The sequence below is a fragment of the Numenius arquata genome, chromosome Z, assembly GCF_964106895.1.
Source record: "Numenius arquata chromosome Z, bNumArq3.hap1.1, whole genome shotgun sequence".
In the NCBI taxonomy this organism is placed as follows: Eukaryota; Metazoa; Chordata; class Aves; order Charadriiformes; family Scolopacidae; genus Numenius; species Numenius arquata.
In genome coordinates this window covers 26360342-26384341 of record NC_133616.1, presented here as the reverse complement: position 1 = coordinate 26384341, position 24000 = coordinate 26360342, and the positions used below count along the sequence as shown (strand labels likewise).

Here is a 24000-nt window from a genome sequence, read left to right as displayed (position 1 = left end):
CCAAGAGAATGAAATGTAACATGCTAATTGTTTTGTGGAGGCATTGATTTTTATGAAAAATATGAAGTTTATATCTTCTATGTTGAAAACAGATGACAAATTATAAAATTGACATATCTGATCGATTGGTTTTGAAAGGTACCATCTTTATTTGCAAATTGGGTCCTTTTTTTAACCCACTCCCTTGGAAATGTGTGGAAGTTGTAAAACAGCAGGAAGCCAAGTCACTAAAAGCATCCAGAGGAATTTAATTTTATTTTCATAAACCAATCTACCCACTCACATCTATCTGTGTAAACTAATTACTTTTTTAATTAGGTAGCCTTTTTGATTGCTTATGGAGAGCTGTGGTGAAATTTACCACTAATTATGCTGGGGCAGGAGAAGGCCTCTGGATTGTTAGGGAGGATGAGAAAATTTTATTTCCTTTTGTTGAAATGGAGAGCGAGTAGTCATTGATACCTAAATAATGTGCTTATTTTTCCAATTTCAACCTATTCAGCTTTTGTTAACCTTACTAATTGAGGCTCTTTCTATGGGTCATTTGGTTTCCTTCCATCTGATGTAACATCTACAGGAACTTCAGAACAATAAAGAAACAAAACTGTTGTAAAGTTGAAGTTTTCCTTCTTCGTGTTGAAGATAATGTTTATACTGAGTGGTTCTAAATTTTTGGACTTTGGTGAGTTCCAGTGATGTTTGTCCCAAAATGCTGGATCCTAGGACATGCTAGCAAGTAATCTGCAAAGTTTAAGCACTGGTTTTTTTCACTGTAGTTGAATATGTGTTTAGAAAACTGGGAGAAGATGGTAGTTTTTCACATCTCCTCTGCCATCTCCTCTGACACCCTAAGCCTTTTGTGAATGTGATTCTGAAAGTCCAAACATTGCCCTTACCTGAAAGTCAAAACATGAGAGAGCATGTCAGAAGTGTTGGTAGCACAGGGTACATTATATTCTGCAGATCCATGAGCATTAGACATCTATGAAGTGCTTGCCCTTGGATTCAGTGGCACTGTGCTAATTAGCTTAGTCCCCTTTTCCCACATCAAGGGTTTAGCAGGACTTCTGAAAGGGATGTGCTGTACCACTTTGATCCTTTTTTTAATCCAAAGTATCTATGTACAGTTAGCTCTTACCTCCTCTTAAAGGATTTTGGAGCCTCCTGCCTGAAGATGTACCTTGTTCTTTGTTGTAGCTAATTATGTGCATACGGGCTTATTCTGTCGGATGTTAACTTAAGTCTTGGATCCAATACACACTCTGCCCCTTCTGAAACTGTGTTTTAATGGAGAAGTCTCCTTTTAACCTATCCTGTGTGATCGTGGTGAAATTCAGCTAATTCAACTCAATAAGCAACATTTTGATTGGAAAAAAATTTGTTATTCAGTCTGTTCCCTTTTATGCTAGTAATCTATGGCCAGGAATGACCTGTAGATAGTGATGCTTCTTGTGCAAGTGCTTTTCGGTCAGGCTGTGCTTTCCCCTGCTCCGCATACTTCTTAAGTCATTCCAAAATTATTTTTTTTTAGTACAAAACTTCAGTTGTCTTACTTATGTTGGGTTGTCTCTAGTATAGCGTGGCCAATTCTAAGAACTGATTTCCATATTTCAAGGAAGTGGTACCTGTTTGGCTAATAAATAAAAGGGTAAAAGGATGCAGTGGCAGCTGTTTTCCCTGCTTGTGTTTTGGAAGAAATAAATGATGCAGACGTTGGACTCTAAGCAGAGGTTCAGGGTTGCAAATGCCAGACAGAGATGCAGGTTAGTTACTGCAATTAGAGCCAGAAGAATAGGGGTGAGAAAGGGATTTGTGGCTTAATAGTGTGCTTCCTATAGTTTGTGCTGAAGCGTGGATGTTTCTTGCATCCTCTTCTTTACTACTCAACCTGTGGTTTTCAGAAGAAAGCTGTTATTTTCCTGGATCTTGCTCCCAGAAGATAAACGTCATGAAACCACCACTGAAAAGAACGGTGCTAATAAATTGCAAGGTTTGCTTTTCACACAGACTATTTTGAGGGACTTTGAGTGTGTTATATTAGAGGCCTGTCAGAAACACTGTTCTAGAATCATGGTTACTTTTATAAATATAAGAAACTTGCTTTCAAAGAATCCTTGGGAAATTATCACTGGGTAAGAAAATGCTTTGTATTATTTACAGCATTTTTAGTAATGTAACAAAAGCAACTGGCCTGTAAATTAGCTGGCTGTATGTGGCAGTTTTTCAAGTGAAGGAAGGAGTTCAGAGGACAGTTCTGATACTACTTTCAGTTTTGATTATAAAGTATAACTCAAGAAATACTAATTTCCCAGTGAAAGTACGAAGTTTGTTCTGTAGTTGTATTTCAGATGCAGCACATCTCCTGACTGAAGCGGCAAGAGTCTTAGCTATGCAAGGGTAAACTTAAAAGCAGGTAGTAGCTAGCAAGCATGTGAGCAGAGGAATGGACACATAACTTAGTAACTTACTTCCAACTTGTTATATTTGGTCCATGTTTACTTCTCAAATCACGTTTTCTGTGTTTCCAGTCACAGTATAACATGGACTCCGGTGCTTCTATGACCTCGCAGTAAAACAAATACTTTGTTCAACTGGCAAATAATGGAGAAACCTCATAAACATATTCTGCCAGGAAGGGAGGTATAATTGAAAGGATACTACTTCTGTCCAGAGTGTAAAAAATGCATTAATGATAAGAATCTGAATGAGTCTAATGAAAACTGAATGATAAATTAACAGGTATCATCATATGAAAAGGTAAATACCACTCGCCAATCTTAGGCAGACTTTGAAAGGCATCAGTAAAGCTAATGATAAAGTTCAAAAAGGACAGAGGACAAAAATGTTGCCCACAGGATTTTTCTTTTTTGAGATCATCTCTTGTATCGGCTAATGCAGACTATGTATCTCCAAAAAGAGTAGATAATTTTAAAATTAGAAATAACATGGTATTACTTGATGTGCTACTGCCTTTCGAGTTTGGGATCCAAGAGGGTAGTAACAATACTACTGCTTATGCTTAATCTTCCGTATTTTACTTCGCTATGGAACTGGGATGCAGTCTAAATGATAAATGTTTCATCAGTAAAAATAGTCTTCTTTATGAATGATCTGCATCTGGCCACTCAGAGCAGCACTGCTGGAAAAATGCAGTCTACTGTAACACATCACTGGATCAACTGTTCTGCTACCATGAGTAATGCATTGTCATTGTCTGCATGGCTTTGCCTGTCACCCTTCATGAGCCAGCCCTATGTTATTGCAGCCTTGTCACAGTTTTTTGGTATAGTTTTTACAAGTATCATGCTTGCTGTCCTCTCAGAAGTTAAGACGCTTCCGGAGGCACCTGGAGACAAGAACAGAGCAAATCCTTTCAGATATGAACACTCTGATTTTCATCAGTGAGGCTGGCTATTTTCAATGCAATAAGTTTACTAAGTTCTTCTGAAGAACTTAGTAAAAGGGCAGAAGAAATGGATGGGGGAGAGTATCATCTTGGTTCATGATGCAGCCGGAGAAACAGCATGAGAAACAACTCTACCCTGGAAATTATTGCACCGAGAGACTTTTCCCTGGAGTCTGGTTTATATGGTAGCTACTCAGACCCATGTGCCTTTAACTATAAATGTCAACTTAAGCCATATCACAATGCCACTTTCTTTCAGTCACTATAGGTCATGTTTCTGTTTAGCTTTCAAGCTGACCTGCATTTCTTGTGGTACTCAGCAACTGCACCTCATTTTTCTGTGGGTTTGTTTTCCAGAAGTGTGTTTTACTTCTTCTGGAGAAGAGTAATTTTTATTTTAAATTGTGCTTTACCCAGCAGAATTGACACTTCCCCACAACTCCTTTCAGCTCAGCATTTATTCACCATACTCAACTCAGTGGCCACAAGCATAGAGTTACTCTTACACAGACTGCAGCTGGTCAGCTAAAACATGCTTTGTCCGCTCCAGCTACCTTTCCTGGTGAAGGCCCATAGAAGAAGCTGACTGAAACGATTATTCATTCAAAGGCAAATGTTCTCATCAGTAGTTCTTTTGTGGTGTGAATTGGGCAGGTCTACTGGGCAGTTATGTGCCCAGGACACAATGATGGTAAGAAGAAGTGCCTGTATTCTTACGAAACCATAGTAGTGTCACAAAAGGTTTCACTTCTTAGCACTGTTTAGTGCTGGTCTGGGGTCACTTCAAAAGTAGATCACTCTGCAGTCAGTCAGAAAGCTTGTAGTGTCGATCATCTGTCACAACAGAGTTTAAAAGTGATGGTGACATAGACTTATTTCTCTCAATGCGCTTAAGGTACACAAGTAGAAGTACTGAAACTGCAGTTTACCCAAACTCAGGCAAATTAACAAAAGTTTTTATTAAGAGTATTCAATATAGCACCACACAAAAGGTACACTGTGCTTTGTGTTGCCTTTAAGGAACATGCCAGAACACTTTCAAACTAGAAAAACTAATGTAAAAAGCTTTCTTGTTCATCAGCAGAGCTACTGTTTGCTGTTTAGAGAAGCTATTCTGAAAGAACCACAGCTTTTGTACATAATGTTTTAACGGTCTTCCAGGCAGATTAAGCTTGTTCCCTTACCCATTAGTTCTTTTTCATCTTCTGGGGTTTGAGCTTTTGTTTAAAAAAAATAATAAATCACTTAAGCCAAGTGCTTTCAGGAAAAGCATTCAATCCAGAACTCTTACCAGCAGATCCAACTGACAACATACTAGTCAGCTGCTAAATTCCATTTCTTGAAAAAGTAACAGAATTTCGATCAATGGTAACTGTGTGAATTGGGCTCTACGAATCAACACCAGGCAAACTGAGAAAGTTTTGGAATCAGCTCTTAATTCTGTCTTGGGCTTAAAGATAAACAAGGAGTAGGTTCTTCATAAAATTACGGATAAATTGCATCACAGAAAAAGAGATGGGTGACTTTGAAGGGTCATTTAGTCCATCTCCTCTTTCAGTACAAATTGCTATACTATAATGGCCTGAAATTATTTCAAATATAAGGTGCTTCTAAAGCCCATGTCAGGACGTTGGAACCAGATGATCTTTAAGGTTTCTTCCAACCCAACCCATTACGTTTAATTCTGAAGTATTTATTGATCCCTCACATTGCTTACATAGCTGAACTTTATTTCTTAGCCTGAATTGTTCAGATTAAGTTCTGTATATCACCTATTACACTATTACACTTAAATAGGTTTTATTTTTCCTTTCTGTAACTGAGGTGAACTGGAAATGCTTCTATTTTGCCTGAATATGGAATACACAGATGCTTCAGAACATCCTTTATTTGATGCTTCTTGCAGTTAGAGAACGGCCAGTTTGCATAAAGGGAACCTTAGCAAGTCAACAATAGTAATAGAGCCATAGTCAAATGAAAGTGTGGAATGGACCCAGTGCTAATGCATATAAAGAGAGTACTGAAAAACTTCTAGGCTTCCAGCTTCACTGACTCCAGTATGGAACGTGCTTCTTTATATTCTTCAGCTTCTTCCAATTCTTTTTCGTTTTCCTGGAATTAAAAAAAAAAACAACAAAACTGAGTACTTTGAAAATAATTGACATGGGATTAAATTTAAGAAGGTAAATATGAAAAAAAAATGGTAAAAACAGAGGAAGAGAAGACTGAGGTACTCAACAACTTTTTTGCTTCAGTCTTCACTGGCAACCTCTCTGCCAACACCTCTCAAGTGGATGGACTGCAAGACAGGGACTGGGAGAGCAAAGTCCCTCCCCCTGTAAGAGAGGATCAGGTTTGTGATCACATGAGGAACCTGAACATACAGAAGTCTATGGGAAGGAGGACCCTGGGAACTACCAACCTCTCAACCTCACCTCTGTGCTTGGAAGATCATGGAACAGATCCTCCTAGAAGCTATGCTAAGGCACATGGAGGACAGGGAGGTGATTCAAGACAGCCAGAATGGCTTTACCAAGGGCAAGTCTTCCCTCATATTCTATGATGGAGTGACTGCGTCAATGAACAAGGAAAGAGTTATGGATGTCATCTATCTGGACTTCTGTAAGGCCTTTGACATAGTCCCCCACTACATTTTTCTCTCTAAATGAGAGAGGTATGAATTGTGGATTGCTTGGTGGATGAGGAATTGGCCAGAGGGTAGTGGTCAATCACTTAATGTTCAGATGAAGGTTGGTGACAAGTGGTGTCACTCAGGGGTTTGTATTGGGCCCAGTACTGTTTAATGTCTTCATCAACAACACAGACAGTGAGACCAAGTGCACCCTCAGCAAGTTTGGGGACAACACCAAGCTGAGTGGTGCAGCTGACAGGCCTGAGGGCGAGGTGCTATCCAGAGGGACCAGGACAAGATTGAGAAGTGGGCTCGTGAACCTCATGAGCTTCAACAAGGGCAAGTCCTGCACCTGGGTTGGGGCAACCCCTGGTATCAATACAGGCTGGGGGATGAAGGGATTGAGAGCAGCCCTGCCAAGAAGGAGTTGGGGGTACTGGTAGATGAAAAAACTGGACGTGAGCTGGTAATATGCACCCACAGCCCAGAAAGCCAACTGTATCCTGGGCTGCATCAAAAGAAGCGTGGCCAGCAAATCGAGAGAGGTGATTCTCCCCCTCTACTCTGCTCTCGTGAGACCCCACCTGGAGTACTGACTGCATCCAGCTCTGGAGTCCCTAGTATAGGAAAGACATGAACCTGTTTGAGTGGGTCCAGTGGAGGGCCACAAAAATGATCAGAGGACTGGAGCACCTGTCCTATGAGGAAAGGCAGAGCTGGGGTTGTTCAGCCCGGAGAAGGCTTCAGGAAGACCTTATTGTTGCCTTTCAGTACTTAAAAGGGGCTTATAAGAAAGATACGTACAGACTTTTTATTAAGGCCTGTAGCAATAGGACAAGGGGTAATGGTTTTAAACTAAAAGAGGGTAGATATATAAGGAAGAAACTAGATAAAAGGAAGAAATTTTTTATGATGAGGATGGTGAAATACTGGAACAGGTTGCCCAGAGAGGTGGTAGATGCCCCATCCCTGGAAGCATTCAAGGACAGGTTGGATGGGGCTCTGAGCAACCTAATTCACTTGAAGGTGTCCCTGCTCGTTGCAGGGCAATTGGACTATATGCCCTTTAAAGGTCTCCCTTCCAACCCAAACCATTCTATGATTTGGTGAAACAAGGGCTAGATAATTATTGAAAACACTGCTTCTACATGATTCAAAGCACAGGTAATTTCTTTTGTCCTACTTAAGGTCCAGGATAATGGTGTCATGTGTGAGTAGATGTGACCTATGCATACCTTTATTTCATTCTGTTAAATATTTAAAATGAAGGACAGCATAATTGGAACGAATAACAACTGACCTCAAAACAAGCATACCATTACGAAAAAGCTTAAGCAGACTGACAATTCAAAGAAATATACTATACAGCTGATTTTAATAAAAGCACTTGAAGGTGAGGTAAGCACAGAAAGCAACCCTTGAAGACTCCCAAATTCTTAAGAACAACAGTAACTCCCCCCCCATTCCTTGTTTTAAGTTTGTCCAGCACACTGTATGAATCAACAGAACCACTTCTGCATGCCACTGAAATCTGGACCATCCAACTCTCAAGTAGCAAACTGAATGACAAAAGGACCCTAAATCCTGCCATGTACTGAGCATTTATTCTGGAAAATAGTAGAGACATGCTACCTGAGGATGTCTCCTTAAGTTTTCCTTTGAGAATAGTTTTGCATTTTAGCCATCAAATGCATGTATTTTAGGATATGTATTTTCAGCCTCACAGTAGCATTTACACGTGTAAAATGATGAGAAGTCAGCTTTTAAAATAAGCATGATGATCTCCAAACTTAGTTTTGTTTCAGTGAATCTATTTGTACAAGATACTATTTATTCCTGCAGGTATTCATATCTTAAAAACGTGGCACTAGTGCTCACCTCACTAATAAATCACATAAGTAGTACTTGACAAGGACTCAGCTGTCTTGTTTCTTGTCCATAGTAAAATAAAAAACATTAAGCCAAAGTATTTTGACTATTTCAGTTCATTACAAACATATTATATCACTACAAACATATTACATTGTCGTGGTTTCGGCCGAGTTTACCAAAACAGGACTGACAGATGGCCCTTCCCCCCCCTTCCCCCCCCTAAAAGAGGAGAGAGGAGGAGAAAGAGATAAAGGAGATTCAGAAGTTTAGAATGAACTAAACTACTTTAATGAAGAATTAATATTAAAATAAAAATAAAGAAGAAAATAATGAAATAGATACAATATATACAAAACCATATCAAGCTCCCAGGATGACAGTCACATCACCGGCAGGCACTGGGGAAGTCCCAGACTGGACTCAGTGATGAATGGGAACTGGATTCCAGCTCTGGAGTCAGGAACACACGGATCGGGATCAAAGGCAGATGAACAGACAGACTCCTCTCTGGACGTCGGCCATCGCAGGAAGGGGGCTGACCCTTTGATCCCTCAGCCTTTATACTGAGCATGGGGCAGATGGGATGGAATACCCCAGTTGGTCAGGTTTGGGTCACCTGTCCTGTCCACTCCTCCCCACCGATGTGACCCCCCTACGTTTTTTCCGTTTCCGACCCTCTAAGGGGGCAAATAACGAAATTGGCTGACCTTGGTTGTTATAGCAGTAAGTATAAGCAAGGGCCTCCCTGCATACCATTCCTTGGCATGGAGCACAAACATTGGGCTTATCATTCTGAGAACGAGCAGTTTTCTCCACAATATGCCGTTAATTTCAGTGAGTTAGAGGAGGCCTAGCTAGGATGTAAAGTCACAGAACAGAAAATTGGTTTGGTTTTACTTCAAACCGGGACATACATAAATCTACATGATCTAGAAAACTACCTAAAGCATGTGAACTGTTTTTTCTGGTCACGTAACTCGCACAGGAATTCAGAGTCCATTCTAACAGTTTAGTATTTAAGTGTACATTGAGTGTATATGACCTTAAAGACAGCTTCTAATTGTCTAACACACACAGTTTTCATATACCGAAGGCCAAGTCTGCAAAGACAGTTATCTAAAATTAAATATTGGTATATTAGAGCATGCTAGTCTTGGGACTTATAAAAAGTAGTTCTTAAATCCAGTTCTAATATGTTGCAATTGCACTGCAGACAAGCATGGTTATCCAAGCTCATCAAGGCATTTCTTGATCAGTGTCTTTTGGTGCTATACTTACTAGTAGTTGAGTAAGATCTGCATGTGCAACTTCTAATCTGCGCTGGCAGTCTGGAATCATCATTCGTGACTCTTGTAAAATCTCGATCTGTGAAAATTATAAGCCAATGAAATAAGACTGTATTCCAGAATGGATTTTATTTTTTAAGATAACTATTTACTCTAACAAAATCAGTAGTCTGGTCATCATCTAGGAACTTCAGAACAGTTGTATGAATTTTCTGAATAGGCTTTTTTATTAAACAACACTCACTTAGCATAATTGTTTAAAACTTTGTTAATTTACAGGACTCTTCCATTTACTTTGTGCTTAAATAAACTTAAAGTATTAAGTGCACAAGAATCACAAGAATATTTAGAATAATTTGGCCCTTAGCAGAAAGTACTGTCTGATAAGCTTTCCATACAGCATTTGTTAAAAAGGCTATTTAAAACAAACTTTGTCCTGCTGTCATGAAGCAGCTTCATCCAAAATGGGATCAGCTGGTTATATAAATATCTCCTGCATCTTTTGGGTAATAAAGAAAAACAGTGTTCAGATAATACCACATAGAGATAATTACTGCATGAAAAAAGTTATTGAGTTATTGATCACATTGTGTGCACTCTGCAGGAGGCTCTGACTGAAAGACAAAGGTAAAGAAAAATGAAAAGCAAAGACCAGCAGGCTCATATTTTTGATGCTTATCATGCATAAAAAGTTATTACTTATCCTTGTGCTTCATTTTAGGAGAAAGATTATTCTCACCATGCACTTTGAACAAAATTACTAAACTGGCACCCACTGAATCTGAACATCCTGCCGCCTCCTACAGAAAACAACTTCAGATTTATACAAGGGAACACTTATTTCATGGAACGTTTCTGGATCTGAAATTCAGCCGCTGAGGAGAAAAGGTGTACAGAGTTGCTCAGTAATGTTAAATCTATTTAGAAATGAAAATCAGTTAGACATTTAAACATGAAACCTCTTCTGCATTCAGGATGACCTGCACCAGACGGTGTTACCTTTAAATGGCTTACTTCATTCTGTCATTCCTATGTTGTGTTATCCTTTCAGTATTAATGCTGCTGTACTGAAGGGAACACTGTCATTGTAAAAGGGAAGATAAGCTACAGCTAAGACTGTATTTCCGCATACAGGAACACCTTATGTAGTAAACGATTATCACCATGTTTTTAAGTGTCATATATTTAAGTCCTTAGTTCAAGTTATTTTTGAGAGAAAGGGTTTAAAACCTTTGTTTCTAATTTTCTTTCAGGGAATCTGGGGCAAAACTTGTCTTTTTTAATGAATGATGGGTGAAAAATGTTATAAAAAAAAATTTAAGCACCCCCAAGTTCTAGTTCTCATTGGTATTATCACTTTTAAGCATTCAGTGTTGGACTGTATTAAAAATAAGACTAGGAACTCTGCATATTACCCTTTCAGCAGTGAATGAATAAATAAAGGTTTGTAACTTCCATAGAGTGAGGTGTGCCATAAACTGCATGGGATGGTGCCTTCTGCTTTATGTACTACAAATTTGTTTCATAAAGAATACCTACAGGGGGAAGAATATCTAATAATGACTTCCTTGGATCAGTATTGCTAAATAGTTGTGTATTGTAAAGCTAGTAGATGATATGGAAAGTAGTAACTTATTGGATATATGCCACTCAGTAAGCGATCTGGGAAAGCATATAAATCTAGAATCAGTAAGCTGTAGTCCTGGCTGCTCTAAGAAAAGAACAAAACTACTACAATCACTTTGTTCAGAACAGAATTTGACTGAGGGCCAAAGGGCTACCTGAATTTTATTTACATTTTCCTGCAGTTATGCAATAATAAATAAAACACAGAAGGATGATAAATCCTGGAACTACATTCAGTAGGTGCAAACAGTTACAGACTGTAACAGGAATTTGGTGGAACCAAGATTATTAGTTAATCACCAAACTTTGACAACTTCTGCATAAAACACATTTTTTCAACTAATGCCTATAATCCCAGGTAGACTATTTACTGTTTCAAATGTATATAATAAAGCAAAATCAAAAGCTCAAATAATTAGCTAAACTTTAGGACTGGATTTAAAGTGTTTGCTCTCCAAATTCTATCAAACGTTCTGACTGAACTCTAAGGAAGTTATTACATGAAACTGATCTAACTTTGTGAAGAACCATAAATATCTGCAAGGTTTCTGTGAGTTACAATGCCAAATAGAAGTACTAAAAAACTGGACTAACTGAAGTGCATCTAAGTACAGTATTAAAACAAAAGCAATAAAGCACAAAAATATGTACAGGGAGAAGCAAATTGAATATGTTGTCAATAACTGCACATAGGACCAAAAGAACTATTGTGGCTACAGTAAGAATGACGTCCCCTTTCCTTTAAGCGCACTGAAACAGCCAGTTAAACAAATCTCCTCAATCAGCCACATTTCTAGCCAGTTATCTTTCAGGATTGAAGATATTTCTACTAAGGGAGCAGATGTCTGGCATCTTTCAAAAGAAAGCAGTTTGCTCAGATGTGATGGAGCTTTCTAACCGTTGGGGTGTGTTTAGCCTCTTAACTAAACACAATGTGGACTTTTGGTAAACTGGACCAGATGCCAAAGAACTGGTGTGCATCAGTGTCAGTAGCCTTCAACCTGTTTTCCATAAATTCCAGATTGCACTGACAGATAAAGCAGAAGAGATGCAAACACAGAGATCAGTTGCTTAAGTGGAAGGGCACCATAGCTAAAATCAGACAATTATTTTACCATTCAAAATAAGCACAAGGCCAAACACGAGTGTGTGAGAAACAGCTGACGAGGTGTGGTGGGTTAACCCTGACAGGATGCTGGGTGCCCACTGAGCTGCTCTATCACTGCCCCCTCCTCAGGTGGACAGGGGAGAAGAAATACAAGGAAAGGCTTGTGGGTCGAGAGAAGGACAGGGAGATCACTCACCAATTACCGTCATGGGCAAAACAGAGTTGACTTGGGAAAATTTGTTTAACTTATTACCAATCAAATCAAGAGTAGGATGATGAGAAATAGAAGACCCAAAATCTTAAAACAACTTCCTCCAACCCCTCTCTTCTTCCTAGGCTTAAGTTTACTCCCAATTTTCTCTACCTTCTTTTCCCACAGCAGCACAGGCAGACTGGGAATGGAAGTTGCAGTCAGTCCAACACGTTGTCTCTGCTGCGCCTTCCTCCTCAGGGGGCGAACTCCTCACTTTCTTCCCTGCTCCAACATGGGGTCCCTCCCACAGGAGACGGTCCTCCACAAACTTCTCTAACGTGAGTCCTTCTCACCGGCTGCAGTTCTTCACGAACTGCTCCAATGTGGGTACTTTCCCCAGGATGCGGTCCTTCAGGAATGGACTCCTGCAATGTCATCATGACAACATCTACCTGGACTTATGCACAGTGTTCGACACTGTCCCACATGACATCCTGGTCTCAAAATTGGAAAGTCATGGATGTGATGGATGGACCACTCAGTGGATAAGGAACTGGCTGAATGACCGCACTAAAAGGGTTGTGGCTCAATGTCCAAGTGCAAGCCAGTGACGAGTGACGTTCCTCAGGGATTGGTACTGGGACCAGTGCTGTTCAACATCTTTGCTGGAGACATGGACAGTGGGATTGAGTGCACCCTCAGCAAGTTTGCCGACGACACCAAGCTCGGTGGCGCCGTCAACACGCTGGATGGAAGGGATGCCATCTAGAGGGACCTGGCCAGGCTTGAGAGGTGGGCCCATGCAAACCTCATGAAGTTCAACCAAGCCAAGTGCAGTGTCCTGCACCTGGGACATGGTAATCCCAGGCAAAAATTCAGGCTAGGCAGAGAGCAGATTGAGAGCAGCCCTGAGGAGAAGGACTTGGGAATGCTTGTGGATAAGAAGCTTGACATGAGCTGGCAATGTGCGCTGGCAGCCCAGAAAGCCAACCACATCCTGGGCTACATCAAAAGAAGCGTGGCCAGCAGGTTGATTCTGCCCTCTACTCTGCTCTGGTGAGACCCCACCTGGAGTACTGTGTCCAGCTTTGGAGTCCTCAACACAGGAGGGACATGGACCTGTTGGAACAGATCCAGCAGAGAGCAAAGAAAATGATCAGAGGACTGGAGCACCTCTCCTATGAAGACAGGCTGAGAGAACTGGGGTTGTTCAGCCTGGAGAGGAGAAGGCTCCAGGGAGACCTTGTAATGGCCTTCCAGTACCTAAAGGGGGCCTACAGGAGAGATGGGGAAGGACTCTTTATCAGGGAGTGTAGTGACAGGAGGAGGGGTAACAATTTTAAATTGAAAGAGGGGAGATTTAGATTAGATATTAGAAAGAAATTCTTTACTGTGAGTGTGGTGAGACACTGGAAGAGGTTGCCCAGAGAAGCTGTGGATGTCCCATCCCTGGAGATGTTCAAGGCCAGGCCAGATGGGGCTTTGAGCAACCTGGTCTAGTGGGAGGTGTCCTTGCCTATGGCAGGGGGTTGGAACTCAATGATCTTTAAGGTCCCTTCCAACTCTAACCATTCTATGAGTCTATAACTAATTAATCAGGGAATATAAAGACACAATACGCTGGGCTAGGATGGTGGCATAGAGTCATAGGGAGGAGGGCAGCATAGGTGATGTATGAAAAAGCTAGGTATAGAGAAGGCAGAAACTTGAAGGAGATACAGCATGAAGGCGAATGCAGAGGGGAAAAAAACCCCAACGTCCACAAAAACTGCAGGAAACCAAGTTTTATTCGTTCTACTTTCTTTGAAGCAACTTGTTTTATTTTCACATGGCAGGCCCAAAAGAAGTTTGAGCTATCCACAAATACAGGATAGTAGAGCACACTGCAATCTGTTGTAGGTTGAGTTGTCAAATACATTGATCAAGACACTTCTGAAGGACCTCAAAGAAAAGCTTGTAGTGAAGAACTGGAGAACATTACTTTGTTTCTGAAGTGATTGAGTGTTCCAAGAACTGAAATGGCTCTGGATCAACCACAAAACACCTACCATTTGTAGCATGAAAGCTGGAGGAGGACAAAACCCTCTAAATCTAATGCCTCGGTATTTCAAATGAGCTTTCTCTGCAGCTCCTCTCAGGTGAGGGCTAATCCTGTTTCTTCTAAAGCAGATTACTTTAGGATATAAAAGGCAGAAAGGTTCCTTTGCTCTTTTTGGAAAGCAGTTTGTCAGTGAGAACACCACATGACTTGAAGCTAAAAAACAGAGATACTTTTCAGGGGACAGAAGCAAAACTCCATGTCCTCCACTGAAAAAGTTTTTAATTAAATATGCTGTATCATGAGTTACAGATACTGCTCCTTTAAAATTAACTTAGAGGACGATAACGGAATTATCCATTACATGAAGTTGTCATTTAATCAGCAGGCAGCACATTTTCTTCCAGCAACTCAAAATTCTACCTGAACAGATCCATGTTGAGGCAAACGTAAACGACACCCTGTAAACAGGTGAGAGGTGGTAAACATCTGAATGAAAAGGTTTCTTTGGAGTGGTGTAAAGAAAACACTGAGAAAAGAATGGTTCAACCTTGTTAGAACAAATAGCCAAATTTTCTCTCTGTGCCCCCTCCTCCAAGTTTTTGTGGGGGAGGTTAAAGTGGAGGAGAGGCTAAGAGGGTTGGGTGGTTTTTTTTTTTCTGTTGTTGGGGTTTTTTGGTTGGTTGTTAAGATAAGATATAGATCCTGAATCCGTGCTTATTGTAATGCATGCTGTGCTAAAAGTAGCAGGCTGCTTAGGAGATGTTTTAGATTAAGCTTGAAGGTTTGGGAGGAATCCCCCTTTTGTTTTGTGGAGGTGAAATACCTGGCAAAATATTTGTGCTAAAATCAGAAGCAGAACAGACATGGGAAGTTCCCTAGATAGACAGAAGGCAGGAAAGTCAAGTGAGGTTTTTTTCCTCCCTCTAGAGCAGAGGAAAAGTGAGGCCAGCTGAAAAAGAAATTAATCATGTCCCATCTCAGTGGCAGGTCTTTTCTACCATAGGAATGTTGCCATACTGACTTATTCCAAGTACTGCACAAGTGCCTTTAATCCTCATCATAAAGCCTGGAATCCAAAAGGTAGTTACACCTGCCTAGATAAAAAGGAAAACAGAAGGGGAAAGGAAGCGCACAATAATGATTTTTCATCATTTGGTCCCTTCCAGAAAGTACATTGGGCAATAAAACAGAAGTTTGAAAGCACTTTTTAATACCAGTTATATATTAGGAATATTATTTTGTATTAAGTCCAGAGAATTCCAAGTTGTTAGATTTTAAGGAAACAAACTGTACTTGTTAAAGATACTGTCCAAATACATAAGGGGGTGCATTAGACCCTTCATTAGCATTTCCACTGACTCTTTACCTAAGCAACTAGAACTAGAGTTCAGATTATTATGGAAAGATCATCTATTCTTAGGAAAAAAAACGAAATAAAACCAACTTATGAAAATAATCAGACTGAAGTGAAACTGTGTTTCACCTAATGTTACTGTACTTGACTGGTAAGAAGACTGAAACTTCATTTTAACAATTTGGGTAGAGGGTGGAAAGAGCTAAAGATGTAAAAAGCCAACTGAGCTAGAAGGAGTATTTGTTTGATGGTAAACAGATATTTTAAAATGAAAAAGTTACAGACATTACAATGTTCCTTTCGGCCAAAACTCCAGTAACAAGATTAGCAGCAAAGTCTCGTCTTCCACAATATTTTTCCAAAACAACATGCACTGTTTCCAGATGATTTTCTTTTTAGCTGTTCCAGGAGATACTCTACCTTCAACTCAACAAAGCAAGACAAATATTGCTGTTTTCACTAATACTTGCAAAAACCTGTGTATTAGCAAGATGTACTTTATGTATAGTTATGTACACTTTGGCATGCAGATACTAAATTCTGTTAAGTCCATTAGATTTTTTTTTCATCTGGAAATGACATTACATGAGAAGTAATTTGGAACTGCAGGATAACTATTTTTTAAAAATGAAAATTTATCGTTTATCAGTAAAAATGCTGACTTAACAAAAACTCCAGAGCGTATCTACAATCCTACTTAGAGGAAACAAGGAGTAGATACTTCAGGCTTTTCCCACACTAACAAGCCTCAAGGTAAAAGCATTAGATGGGGAAGGATGTTTATTTATGTACGAGACACATCAACAACCAGAGAAAACTATTGGCTCCCACCATCAGTCTGCACTCATAAGCAACCACAGTGTAAAAAGTTTCCATTACAGATAAAGTATTATGAAGCTCTGTGTAAAATCTTCATATATTGAGGACCATCACAACTGGTAAAACATAAGGCGTCATTGCAAAAAAATCCACACTGAGGTACAATTGCATTACTTGGTGCTACTAGTTAGGGTTCTTCATGACCCTCTACAGAAACTATATGCAGAATTTACATGTGGTAGAATACATCAAAAGCCTTTTAATATTTTTTCCTAAATTGTACAAACCTGGTAATTTTTTTAATAAAATAGTTCTGTTTTTAATAAGATTGTTTTCAATTTAGTATTTTATTAAAGTATCATGGTTGATGATAGTGTAATTTTGAGAAATAAAAATGTATGAAAAAACTATTTCATATCCTTTTTGTTCCAAGTATTGTTCTTCATTTATGGTTTTTTTTCTGCCAGTTTGGCTTGAATAAATTGTTACTAGCTTTCCCCTAAATTCTAAACTTCTCATCTGCCTTTCACAGACAAAAAAATGAATGATAGCAAAGTGGTTATATTTTGTATTGTTTTAAAAAAAAAAGCTGTAACTGAGGGAAAAGGGCTTCCTTGCCCCATAATGCTAGAGATTCTTTCTCCGTGTTATACAAGTAGTTCTCCCTCAGCTCAGATTCAGCTGAAGTACATAAGTTGAGACACAGCAAGTAGTGCAAATACAATGTGCACCCAGGACAATGGTAATACACGGGTGTTATGAGTGAAAAGCAGGTGTGTGTCCCTCAGGGACAAGGCACAAGACTCAGCAAATGAAAGCTCTGGCTTTATTGAAAGCATAGTGTTACCACAGTGGGAGCCCTGGCACACCAAGATTAATCAGAATGGGGACCCAACACAGCAGAGCCCTGCTCGGGGGTGAAGCTCAAAGGAAAGCGCTGCAGGGGTGGATAATAAAAGTTGAGCCGATTAACATATTACACATATGCAATGTCCTGTTTTGGTTATTAGTGAACTCAGTGATATAATGCAGATGCTGTCGTCCAAATTCCATGGTGATCATGCAAAGGTCAGGGCAGATGAGGGGGGAAGCAAACTATCCCAGGTCACCATAACAATGAGATAGAACATGCTTAGGACTCTACATATTCAGATGGGAGGAAAGGAACTACCCTGAGTTACCATAACAAAGTCTTCTCACACCCTACAAAGGAGTCTTCAAATTATAATCTTGGTGAGAGCACACCAGCACTGTGAGCAAACTGTCCTTTTTTGTTTCTCTGAATCTGAATCTGCTCCTCATTAAGTAAGTCTTTCTGAACAGTGCAGGGGAAGGCTGGTGTCTAATAACTCCCAACTACCCTAGCTGGTTACTGCCTCAGCTAGCGATCACCTGAATTTACAGGACCACAAGCTGCCCCACTGTACATGAAGTTAGGAGAAAAATACTGAGTCAAACCCTAACCATTGTTCTACAAAAGGACTGATCCCTCCTTACAGAGCAGACATATCCTCTAAAGTCTATAGAAGCTGTAGGAATGGCATTATAAATTTTAAAGTTAAATTTCCCATAGTCACTTCTGTACTGCAGAGTTGTAACTAGAAAGCTAAATAAGAATAATAGTACCTTAAGAAGTAAGCAATGCTTTTAACCATCCCTCCCCCAACTCTGGATTTATTTGTTTATATGTATCTGATTTAGTGACACCTCAGCTAAAATAATAGTTAAAATTATTCTCCTAGTCTGAAATGATTGAATTCATTTCCATCCCCCAAATGTTACTTTACATTACTGAAATAAAGACTACAACCACATTTTAAAATAAATAGTTTCAGATTAGGAATTACTAACTAAAAGCAATTCTTAAAATGTCTAACTACACATTTTCCCTGAAGAACTTCTCAAAGTATTAACTCTAACCAAAATATGGTTTTGAGCAAACTCTCCTTGTATTACATAATTTTTTTACAGTAACAGATTTGATCCTATGAAAAATGTGTATATTCTTTCTGAGCCTCCAAATTCTTCATAATCTAAAATATTAACAACTTCCAGAATGCAAAGTACACTATAAGAACATGACATGAAGACATCATTGGAGAAACTGATTGTTTTCAAAGCAGATCAGGCAATTTCTGAATTAATTAAGACTGTTGTCTGTGAAGGCTTTTGTCACTGGTTTCTCAGAATACCTTCAAGTACTGTGTAACATTTCATTTCACAGCAGAAGTTCACAGCCTCCACTGTTTTTGACTTTGATGATATCTTGCAGGTCACTGCAGAAATACCACGGTGCAGTCAAATAATCTGATGAATGGGGGACACTAAAAATGGGAATTGCATTCATTAGTTCTTGTTAGCACCAGCGGATCTTCAGAGAGACTACTATTTTGTAGGACCTTGGAGCCTCAGTCAGTGGTGAGGAAGACACAGCTAAGCTCTACAAATGCAATTCTTTATTTGTATAGAAAAGTTCTTTATTTGTATTTCTTTCCCATGACATAATGAAAGCAAGGTAGGACATACACACATGAACTGAAATCTCAATTTAATAAAACGGTCATTTTAGCTTGCTCTAAAAGGGCCTTCTCCGATCTTGTTTTCATTAGTCTGTTATATTTGAGGATTTTTTTAATCTATTCTTCCATTGTTTAAAAATGAAGATGGGAGAACAGTAGGTTTTATAACACAAGGCCATGAGACTATTGAAACAAGTGAAAATACCTCTTATTTACAGTGTCAGTTTCTGTGAAGATTTAAGAGAAAACATCTAGGAAATGCTTGAGGAAAACAATATAGTTAAAACATATTTAGTTGAAAGAATATAAAGGCCACTGTTAAACACAGACACGCCACACTTCTGTAAAGAATGAACACAGATCTCCCAAACCCAAGCCTTTTTCATAGAGAGGGAAACTTGACACTCCATCTTCCAAAAGGGCATATACCAACTGTCTGCTAGCACTGTCCTTTGTGGGGAATTTTCCCAGAAAAATTTAATCATACTGTAATAATAGTGACACTAAACCATACTCTTGAGCAAATGAAACTACAGCATGCACCTTGCTGGTCAGTGACTTTGTTACAAACTCTAGCCACTACTAGGAGCAGCTACATACCCATTGCTCTCCCTCTCCAGGTCTACGATTTTACCAAAGGGATACCACTGTACTCAAAAGTTGAAATGTTTCTTGTTCATATTAACTATAAAGCATCCTAACTTCACTGTAACATTTGCACTTACCAGCAAGCACTTAGTTTACCTAAATGCACCCAGACCATGTATTTTCAGGTTCTTGGTATTTCTAAGAAAGAGAGTTCATGATGGCTTCATACACACTGTTAGCGAGTGACAGCCATCCTGACCCGAAGTGCTAAGTAATACATATGCAGTCTCCTTATAATTTAACAGTTCTGGAGGAAAGGAAGTTTCTACCAATGGTTATCATGACTTTTATAACTGACAGGATTTTAGTCTAGTATTTACATAACAGGAGTCTAGAAAAAGATACAGGAGATTTTTTTTTATTTTATTTAAAGATGACTATGATTAAATCAAAGCAAAGAAGGATTATGTGAAACCAGTTTTAACATAGTTTACCTGCTTCTTAATTCCATAATCATCACATGCTTCAGCTTTCATTTTTTCAATCTTTTCTTCTTGCTGTTTTGCTTCTTTTTCATACATAACTTTTTCTTTTGCCAATCTGCAATTAAACCAAGTGATTATGTTAATCTAGTTCTATTACAGTAAAGTTACACCACTGATAACAAAAAACCTCCTGACAGCTGCAGACCTATAGGGTAATACATAGTTTTATTAAAAAAGGCTCTTTATTAAAAAAGGCTCTTAACCACTGCAAAAATCTGCACCTAGGAAATGCCGAATTTAACTATAATGTATAATGATTCTTTTAAGAGTAGTTTAAATTAAAAATATTTTTAAAGATTCTGTGTGTACTTATCCATTTGGAATATCCTACAAAGCTATATATTGGTATTTCATTTCAAATACATAACAGAAACCGACAGCTGCCTTGTAGATCTAGATGCCTGCTAATAAAGACAATAGTACAGGGAAGAAAGCTAGCTACCTCAAAAAAAACCTCACATTACAGGTTGCCAAACCAAACAGTATTAAGATGTCTGCAAAGACAACATTGTTATCATCAGCATTTGCCAGAGTTTCTCAACATCACCTAGGTTCTGACAGTTTTGTGACTGACCCACATTGGCTGTTGAGCCGCCTGGCCTTTCCTCTTTCCTATTCACTGCTAAGAAACACCACTGCACCTGCATTTTTAGATGAATAATGATGGACATCCTTCTTAGTAGTAACTTTTTTCAAAGCTACAACATGTAAATGAAAAGAAACAGCACTTTCAGGTTCACAAACTATGATCCCAGAATTTTTTTTTCTTCCCGATCACTACACTTTATGCCACTAAATGCATTATTTCCCATACTAGTTTTACTAGTTTTCGTACAAAATAATGGAAAGCAAAATTCCCAAATAACACATTAGCCTGATAGTCTTCTATTCCTCAGAGTACTTCCTCCATTTACCTTGATGCTGGTTGAGGGATATAGACGAAAATAACAAGTCCATAATTTACATTATAGCAATTTTCTTTATTGCCTATCTTTCCAAGGGAAAAGAATCCATCTTTTAATCCTAATAACAGACCCATGCTTTGCAGCAGGACGGTTTTTGCTAGCAAGCATAGATTCAAGAGTAATGCAAAAAAATTTTTAAGGTCAGAAGGGAATATTAAGATAGTCCAGTAATTTTTACATTGCAATTCCATTATCAAACAATATTTGTTGTTACTGCAATTTTGCTGTTACATCTCCCACTTTGTTACGTATGTTGATTAGGTATATGTTGGATTATGTAACACTAGATCTGGAGCAAAACCTCCTTCAGGATCTGAAGAATGATGAAGTAATTTCTGGTCAGCTAATTCAAGACCAAAACAAACACTGTGATGCTACTGCAAACCTGGGAGTGTGCCAAAGAAAATCCTTCCCAGAACAAGAATAAGCACCACATCAGCCTATATAGGAGAGATTGTTTAAGGAGAACTTAACAGCCAAAAGAACATAATCAGATCCGAGAAAGAAAGAATATTATACAAATCAAAAGAGAATAAATAAAGGTCTTGTAGAGAGCTTCATGGTCCCGTTAGCACATCAGAGCAAATTAATTCCTAATTTGTCACAGTTAAGTGCACTACTAGAAGTGCTGCTGAGGATGGACAGAGCAGTACTGGGGTGACAAGAACCTTTTGTGAATAGAAGCTGCCACAAAAGCACCACTGCAGTAGTATCTTGAGAAAAATTCCAAAATACTGATACTGCAACAGCAGGAACTCTCCCAGCTTTTGTTAGAGTTTACATAATCAAAAATAGTTTTGCTAAAATGCCCTTAAGCTGTGGCTCCTCAACAGTTGTTCTAAGCTGGACTGTGGCAACACAACCTGAACTGGTTTCAGCCCCCATGGAATGACACCAACAGGAAGGGCTTTCAGTCTTATGAAGAAGCTTTAGCAGCATGTAGAGCATGTACTGCAGGTATCACCTAGGCCAGTTTCTACAAGTCAGCCAAGTACTATCTTTGACAAGTAGTACTGGGGAAAGACAGCAGCCTAACTACTAATAATAAAGACACTAAAATCAGGGGCTGCAATTCCAACTACTAGAACTAGCTCCAGTATTAGCATCAGCAAATATTGATTTAATAGAGGATGAGTTAATTGTTTGATCAAGCTTGCTTGATTTAATTCCAGACAGTATTATTTGCTTTGCTATTTTTAGGTTCCAAAAAAGTTAATTTTAATCAACCTGTAAGACAGATGATTTTTTTTTGGATGAGAACAGCAAATTCCCTGAGGGGCATGGGGAGAGAAATATGATTAAATGCAGTTTTTATGCTGATTCACTTACTGAAACATGTATGCCATTGAACTAAAGGCAGTTTACATCGCTAAACCCAGCATTTTTTATTATTTTATTTTTTGGCTAAAAAAATCAGAGGCACAATGTTTGTCATTACTTATGTTTCCATATCACATTTTTAAATTCAAATCTCCCTGTATGCACACTAGCTTTTCAATCTGACTCCTATTCAAGTTTGCTCACTTTTATCAAACTGGAAAGGACTGCATGTTCTAGCCTAGTTTAGAATTAAATTTAGTGTGATTTTTTGCCCACCTTTCTTATATCTGGATACTTAAGAATTGCATCCATATTTATCTACCTACTTCTATTTCTGTACTAATTGTACATTTCAGAAGCAGAACTTGAAATCTTCTGCTTCCAAAAAAGGAAACACATGAAACCTCAAACATGAGACTGTTTTCTGTGACAAATTTTCCATTGCACTTTGCTCAGTAATCAGAATTGTCCAATTTAACGTTCAACTTATTATTCATAAGACTGGGATGCTGATGTTTAATGCTATTAAGAAGTTTTTATTTGAAAACATTTCCTGTACTAGATCCTTCCTCTAGATGTCATGAAGCCATTTCTACTGAACATGTAGCTCAGGGAGATGCTAAATTACATCAATAGCTTTCTTTTAAAAGGAAAGTGAAATTTCATAATGGAGCAATGTTATCCCTTAATAACATCTTAAAGATTTCAGCCGAATTCTGCACAAAAATACTCACGTGATACTTTGCTCCTCTCTTCTTGCTTTACCCTTTGTCTATCTAGAAACAGGATCCTGGGTTGGGTTGGTTTGGTTTTTTTTTTAATTTGTTTTGGTGTGGTTTTGGGTTTGGTGGTTTTTTTTTTTTCCTCCTTCTTAGATTAAAATGTATACTAAACCAGAATCTTTATATAAGGTGTGATCATACACAGTGAACAGAGCAAACAGTTCGGTAGGTACCAGAAAAAGCCAGACCATAATCTGTTGCATTTCAAGTACACAGGTCATTTACAGATCAAAAAAACCTGCAACCACAAAAAACACTACAAGCATAACTTTAGCACACATTCCACAGTGACATAGAAATATAAGCTGCAGTAACTTTAATCGGAAGAACCCAGAAGGAATCAGTGTAGATTACTTCTTATCATAGTTGTATAGTACACATATATACACATAAATTGTATATACTTGTACATATGTGATAAGGCTTTATTCTATAACAGACAGTTCTTTAAAATATCTTATTGTTTTAAAGCAATCTGTCATCTGATACCCATCTCGTACCCTATCATTAGCCTTATTTCAGCTACACAATATCCTGCATACCGTAATAGCTCTTCCAGTAAACCGAGCATTTATCACCAAAATGTTCTATACATTTTAAGGCATACTGTGTTAAGAAATATTGTCATCTCTACAAACAGTTCTCTTAAAATTACGTATCTATATCTTCATTTTAGAAATTGTTTTTTCTTTTTGTCTTTTTGGTAAAAATGATCCTGGTTTTAGTAGTCTTTATACACAGAATTTGGATGGGCACCAATAGCACAGAAGGGTACTCAACCTTTTAAAAAGAAAAAAAAAAAATCTTAACTTTGGTCACAAAACAGAAATTCTAGTCCTTTGTGTACTCAAAATAAAAAGGCATAAATTACAAGAGGTATCCTCTCAGTTACTTTAAAATGCTATTGCATTTTTCAATTCTTCTGAAGTACAACTATGACATAT

The 24000-nt window shown here is 38.5% G+C and overlaps 1 protein-coding gene across 1 annotated transcript in view; it reads right to left on the bottom strand.

Annotated features, from left to right (window-relative positions):
• Nucleotides 1-3852: 3852 nt before the first annotated feature.
• TBCA (tubulin folding cofactor A) overlaps nucleotides 3853-24000 on the bottom strand; it is a 34388-nt gene continuing 14240 nt past the window's right edge. The window contains exons 2-4 of the mRNA XM_074166386.1: nucleotides 19939-20044; nucleotides 9189-9275; nucleotides 3853-5518 (exon numbers count right to left, since the gene is read on the bottom strand). Of these exons, the coding sequence (XP_074022487.1) occupies nucleotides 5438-5518; nucleotides 9189-9275; nucleotides 19939-20044 (274 nt within the window). The 3' untranslated portion in view covers nucleotides 3853-5437. The remainder of the gene's footprint in view (nucleotides 5519-9188; nucleotides 9276-19938; nucleotides 20045-24000) is intronic.